Consider the following 6751-nt stretch of genomic DNA (forward strand, 5'->3'; position numbering starts at 1 on the left):
AAAATGACATGAAATAAAAAAACGTGTAACTGATAGTAGTACTATAGGAGGTGAATAAACCTCTCAAGTACGACATGAAATAACTTGTTGCTACCCACACGTTGTGTTTTCTTATTTATACATCATATCACGTGCTTTCTTTACAAAGTGATCCCGTGGATCAAGCAACTCAAAACACACACATGTTCATCTATAATTTCCAGGCGTTCTTTATACGAACCTCTTGAAACAGGGCTTATTGCTATCGATTCGATGATCCCTATAGGGTGCGCTTAGCGAGAGTTCATTACTGAGGACAGACAGACTGGCAAAACAACATTAGCCACAGATAGATTTCTCAAGAAAAAGGGAAGGATGTAAGAAAAACGAGAGCGAGCCTTCACGAAAGAAAATGCAAGTGAAAGAGAATTGTAAAAATGTCCTAAAAGTGGTGGTTGTTTTCTTTATGGATCGGGTAGATCCATATTTTCTGAGGGGGAGACGCTACCACTACTACAACCACTATCACTATCACTACCACTACCATCACCACCACTACTACTCCTACTACTATCAATGGCACGCTTTGGGGTTGGTAAGAATATGGTCATTATTGTAGTTTGTCGATAGTGGACTTGAATGCTTTGCACTTTCATTTTTTGCTCGCTTCGGCATAACTTGGGTCTTTTATGACTTCTTTATTGGCCAGCAAATTTGTGTGTGTGTGTGTGTGTGTGCCTTCATCTTGGCTGTGTTCATTCTATCTGTGGAGCTCATTGTGTTTGTATTATCTCAATGCTTCATTTTGAGTCATTAAATTCAGTCTTCGTCGGAAAAAACCAAAGGTGAGGGACATGATCGACATAAATTACTTGTCTATCATATATTACTTCTACAATTTTTCCAGTTGCAATGCCCAGTTACCTTACCAGTGTCTGCTGACAAATGGCTAATAAATAGCAGTTTTACTACCAGTATGACTCAAATATAATGCTCATCGCATCTCTTAAAATTTAAACCCGTAAGAGATCCTCTGCATTCACTTTATTTCTGTCGTATCTCACGGTTGTTATGTGGAATAAAATATCAGGAGAAATGATTATAAGTATAAACAATATACTGGAAGTGTACATGGTAAAACATACAATAAAATCTCGGTTCTACACAAAGGGAGTGAAAGTAAAAACAACCATAGTAGTAGTACAATAGTGCCTGGCCATGCAGAGCTAGCTCAGCGTACGCACGCCTTTCTCCCTCACATGAAGATCTGATCGGAGCCTTTATTCATATGTATTCGTGACCTCAGCATACTCAGCGGCGATGGATGGCGCTATAGGCGGCAGCCATGGTGGGCAGTGGACAGTGGTTGATCAGCGAATCTTAGAGCAGTCGACGGTGCCGCTGATGGCATAAGGGACGCTGACGCCGCACTTGGAGGGGATGCCGGCGGCCTTGCAAGCGTTGAGCCCACTGGCAGCGCTCTTGATGCACTTGCACGCCGCTTGCTTGTCAGCGGTGCTCCGGGCTGCGCCGGCCAGACTCCTGACGCCACTGCAGCAGGCCGCAGGCGGGTTAGCGCCGTTGCCACGGGCATAGGAGATGCACGGGCTCAAGGCCGGGCTGACCTGACCGCAGGAGATGGCCGCATCGGTGGCTATGAGGAGCATAGCGGCCACCATGGCGACCAGCACGAGTTGAGTAGCTGCACCGCGAGCCATCCCTATCGAGTTTGCAGCAGTAGTGGTGTTGAGCTCTGCGCGGCGGCGCGGCCCCCTCCTCATTTCTCCCTCCCCTCGCCGCCGCCCCAGCGTGCTGGCGGGCAAAGCCCGGCCAGATTGGGTGGCGGCGGGGCCTCTTCCTCCACCGCGCGGCGCTGGATAGCGCGGGCCATCCTTGTTGTGCGGCGGCGCAACGCTGGCCCAGGGCGCGGCGGCGCAGCAATGGCGGCCCGTGACGGGGGCGTGGCTTGCTGGCGGCGGCACGGGTGGCTGGGTCAGGCTGGGGGCGTGCCCCGATCCCGGCGGAGGCGGCGTGTGAGCTCGGCCCAGATCCGCCGCGGCTGCGGCTCAGGTGCTCTGGGCCCTGGCTCCCCCCAGGTGGTGGCCTGCTCCGGTGGTTTCCCCTGCTGCAGCGCTCCCTAGTGGTGGTGGACCTGCCGGCCCCCGGACGATCCGGCGATGGCAGGTGCCGCGGGCTGTGCTCGGCGGGGATGTGGGCTACCACAGCGTGGTGGTGGCTCATGGCGGTGGTCAGGATCGTCTCACGGCGGCGGCCGGACTTCTTCGGCGTCGGCCCGTTGGTGAGCGGCCTGTGAAGAGCTTCGACCCCTCTTCTCGATGTCCGGGCGCAATCTTCGTCGGTGGGATGGCCCTGTCCCTGCTGCGACCCATCGCTAGTCCCGTGCTCGGGCAGCAGGACTGTGCTTGTCTCGCACCCGGCAGCAGGACCTCCTTGACTCGCGCTCGGCAGCAGGACCTCCTTGTCTCGCGCCCGGCAGCAGGACCGAGTCCGTCTCGCGCCCGGCAGCAGGGCCGAGCTCGTCTCGCGCCCGGCAGCAGGACCAAGCTAGTCTCGCGCCCGGTGCTGTAGGACGAATCGATGGACTTGTGTGCCCTGGGATCCGATCGTCTCTTCCGTTGAGGTAGCGGCGGGTGTCGGTTGTGGTGGTTCCTAGGTCTTGGATTCCGGGGCGGCGGCCCTGGTGGTGGTTGCGCGGTGCTCACGGGCAAAGCCCGTCGCTTGGTGCTGCCCGGTGGTCATGGCCGTGTGGGCGGCGTGGTTGTCGGGGTGCGGCGTTCGATGGCAGTGAGTATTGGTCGGGGTGAAAACCTGCTCTTTCTTCGGACAGACCAGCGGCGGCGTAGCTCGTTCCCTTCTTGAAGGCGTCGTCGCGGCTCTCATTGTCTGTCGTGTGGCTCCGGGGGAAACCTTGATCCTCGGATCAGGCGGTGGCGACGCTCCCGTGTCGTACCCTTCCTGAAGGCACCGTCTTGGAGCCCACGGTTCGTCGGATGCGGCTGCATCTCTTCGTGGTGGCGTGTTCACTGGTGGAGTCCCGGGTGCTCGAGTAGTGCTAGGGGTCGTGTTGCTGCGCTCAGCGCCTATGTATTCCGCCTTGGGTGTGTGCGTGTGTTGTGGTGGTCTGCGTCTGTACCTGGATGTTGTTGGTCATTGCTTTATCTATAAAGCGGGGCGTAAGCCTTTTTCGGTATTAAAACATTGGGGAGACGGTTGGATGTTGGGTTGTGTCCATTGATCGACCAAGCGGTGGAGCGTGGTTTATTACCGTGTGCAGCGCGGATGAATGACGACATGTACTCTCACAATGACCGACTGTGGAGTGGTTGAGTGCATTAATTTGGTTAGCTCAACCAGTGAACTATACCAATCTGACGGTGCTTGTGGTCATGCAGGGCCCCCGTTCAATCACCTTTATTGATGCAATATCCAGAGCTGCATTTTAATGATTAATTTGGTTTACATGAAGACATGTCTTTTGGGTAAATCTACCATGTATTATGTACGGCACGGTGCACCGGTATTCCGCTTCTGTGTTACAAAATATCAACTTTATTATGCAAGTGGCTTTGGCGCATCCGGATCCTATAGCGGAACATGGGTGCGTTGCACCGCTCCCATCTATGGTATTTTGATCCACAAGTGGCGCTACTAGGAATGAGGTTGGAGTACTTCTATCTTTTCAATGGACTTTAACTTTGTATGTACACTTATCCATGACAGAGGGAGTGGTAACTAAATTTACAATGATATCAGCTCTGGAAGTTTTCCCTCCGTCTCTAGACACACCCACGTTGTTTTGGTCGGCACATCGAGCTCCTCAAATCGTCCGCAGAGCATTGTGCAAGCATGGACCAAATCAATGGGCCACGATGTTGTAGATGTGTATAATAGAGCTGGCGTATTAAATGGATCCAACGGCCACCTCTGCCGCGCAGGTCATTAAACTTCTCTGCTCTCTCATTTCACACACACCTCCTACCTTGTACTGCTACAAGGAATTAAAACCCAACTTCTTTGGGCAAAGTTAAAAAACCAACTTACATTGACTTTCTAGTCTTCAACATACCAGCACGTGATTTTGAAATGAGATAGGAGTACCAAGATGCATCTTCCTACAGATTCAAAGCGTAAGAGTAGGAGCCATGGGGAACTTAGAGCAACTTTAGCAGACCCCGCATCCACCCCGACCCGCAAAATAACCGCCAAAATACGGGCACGGGCCGGAAAGCCTGCCCGATAAGACCCCGCATCCCGCCCCGGCCCGCAAAAAAATTTAGGGGGCGCGGAAATTCTCCGTCCCAACCCGGGAAAACGCGGGTTTCCCCCTCGCGGCTGCGGTGCCCTGCATCGGAGAGAAGTAGTTGGCGGGAGGGACATTTCAGCCCTTGCGCTTTCCCCCTCCTTCCGCCGCCGCCCGCCCTTTGCTTCCGCCCGCCCGCCGCCGGCGATTTCGGCCATATCTGCGGGCAGAATCGCGCCCCGGGGCCGCCTCACACCCTCCCGCGCCGAGCCGCTGCACCGCACCTCTGGATCCGGCGAGAAGAGCCGCCCCCCGTCGTTGCCGCCGCCGTCGGGGATCGACCACCGTCCAGCGCACCCCCTCGTCGCCGCCCGTGATCACCCGCCACCGGTTAGTCCCTTTTTTGTGATTTTTGCGAGCTATGTAGTAGATTGACGCGCCGGTGTGCGTGTAGATGGAGTTGACCCCGTGTGAGAAGTTCTTGCTATCCGATTTGTCCGATTCAGACGACTCGGATGTTGAGAGCATGCTTGCGAACTTCCCGCAGCAAACATTAGTCATGGCGCTAGCCGTGAAGGAGCATGAAGACGAGCACCGGAAGAGGAGGCGAGGATCGACTGTCGGTCGTTTGTGCATTCCTCGGAATTGCCATCTTGGGAACGAGATGTTGATGCAAGACTATTTCGCGGAGAATCCTACATATCCTCCGCACCTCTTCCGGAGGAGGTACCGAATGTGCCGATCTCTCTTTGTGAAAATTGTTGAAGCTTGCGAGGCAAATTGCCGGTATTTTACTCAAAGAAGAAATGCTATGGGCTTAAAGGGATTTAGTGCATATCAAAAAATATGTGCAGCTATGCGGGTGATTGCATATGGCGTTCCGGCTGACTATGCCGATGAGTACCTTCGCATTGGTGAAGATAGCACAATTGAGTCTGTGCGTAGATTTGCGAAAGTGATCATCCGTGTCTTCGCTCCTGAGTATCTTCGGGCACCAATGAAGATGACACAAAGAAATTGATGGCATCAAATGAGTGGAGAGGTTGGCCTGACATGCTGGGTAGTATTGATTGTATGCATTGGAATTGAAAAACTTGCCCCAAGGCTTGGCAAGGACTGTATTGTGCCAAGTCTCGTGATGCAACAGTTGTGCTAGAGGCCGTAGCATCCGAGGATTTGTGGATTTGGCATTTCTTTTTTGGTATGCCGGGCACTCTCAATGATATCAATGTGTTGCAACGGTCTCATTTCTTTGCTAGGCTTGCTAGTGATGATGCTCCTGCTTGCAACTACACTATCAATGGGCATGAATACACAAAGGGGTACTATCTTGCAGATGGTATATACCCTCCTTGGTGCACATTTGTCGAGAGCATCAAAGAACCCAAAACAAAAAAACAATGTGAATTTGCAAGGGTGCAAGAGGCAGCCCGAAAAGACATTGAAAGAGCATTCGGTGTTTTGCAATCTAGGTTTGACATTGTCCGTGGTCCTGCTCGTTTTAGGGATAAGAAAACCTTGAGGAACGTAATAACATGTTGTGTTATCCTGCACAATATGATTCTCGAAGATGAGAGAGGATTGAACTTAGAATTCTTTTACGACAATGTGGGTAGCCGTGTCAAACTAGTAAGAGACCCAAACGGCATTAGAGCTTTTCTTCAGACATACAAGGAGATTGAAAATGCAGACACCCATTTTCAACTTCAGGAAGATCTCATTGAGCACCATTGGCAAATGGCTGGGCAGTGACTTATTTTTGTATTCATTTGTATTTGTATTCATGACAAATTTTGTATTGCACTATTTAAATTTGCTACAGTTATTTGAATAATTATTTGTAATGCGGATGATTATTGTATTATGTTTGATTGGAATAATTCAGTTTGTTTTCGATTGTTGAATTATGTTGTATTTGATATTTGTGGGCTGATGATATGCGGGATGCAACAGCGCAAAGAGCAGGTCTACATCTCTGCCAGCCCGACCCGACCCGTAAAAGCTGTTTTGGACGAACTGCAAACGCGTTTTGCGGGCCGGCGGGATGCGGGGTCTGCTAGAGTTGCTCTTAGCAATATCTACGACACCCCAAATTTGTGCAACGGAGACCCGTGAAACAGTTTTTGACAGCGACGCCCTTATCCTATAAAGCTCACCTTTTTCCATGGCGTGAGAACCACCTATGTCATGGAGATGCGATGGTAATAAGAAGGACCAAATGATAAATCATATATTTTGCAAGACAATGGCGCGGTGCCTATGAAGAGAATAGAAACACAACATCTTGTCGTGCCCCGCCGTAACTTTTTGCACCGAGGCCTTCTCGGGAAAACTATGTTAGACCAGTTTTTTTAGTAAATTTACATATTTCTATTTGTACTTGAATCAAAATATATGTTCATATTTTCTGCCAAAGCTAAAATGATTTTGAAACTTACATACCAATCTGTAGTCGGAAAATTCTAAAATTTTAGAACTTTTAGCACTGAGATAATTTCTGAGATACACATT

The 6751-nt window shown here is 51.0% G+C and overlaps 1 protein-coding gene across 1 annotated transcript; it reads right to left on the reverse strand.

Moving 5' to 3' along the window:
• Positions 1-1349: 1349 nt before the first annotated feature.
• LOC123064633 (non-specific lipid-transfer protein 4.3-like) lies at positions 1350-1697 on the reverse strand. The gene has a single exon (XM_044488074.1). It carries the CDS (start codon positions 1695-1697, stop codon positions 1350-1352), a length of 348 nt encoding a protein of 115 aa, XP_044344009.1.
• Positions 1698-6751: the final 5054 nt, after the last annotated feature.

Source organism: Triticum aestivum, chromosome 3B (assembly GCF_018294505.1).
Source record: "Triticum aestivum cultivar Chinese Spring chromosome 3B, IWGSC CS RefSeq v2.1, whole genome shotgun sequence".
Classification (NCBI taxonomy): Eukaryota; Viridiplantae; Streptophyta; class Magnoliopsida; order Poales; family Poaceae; genus Triticum; species Triticum aestivum.

Coding starts and splice junctions, on each gene's coding strand:
- LOC123064633 (XM_044488074.1), bottom strand. CDS start 1,697: ATGGCTCGCGGTGCAGCTACTCAACTCGTGCTGGTCGCCATGGTGGCC.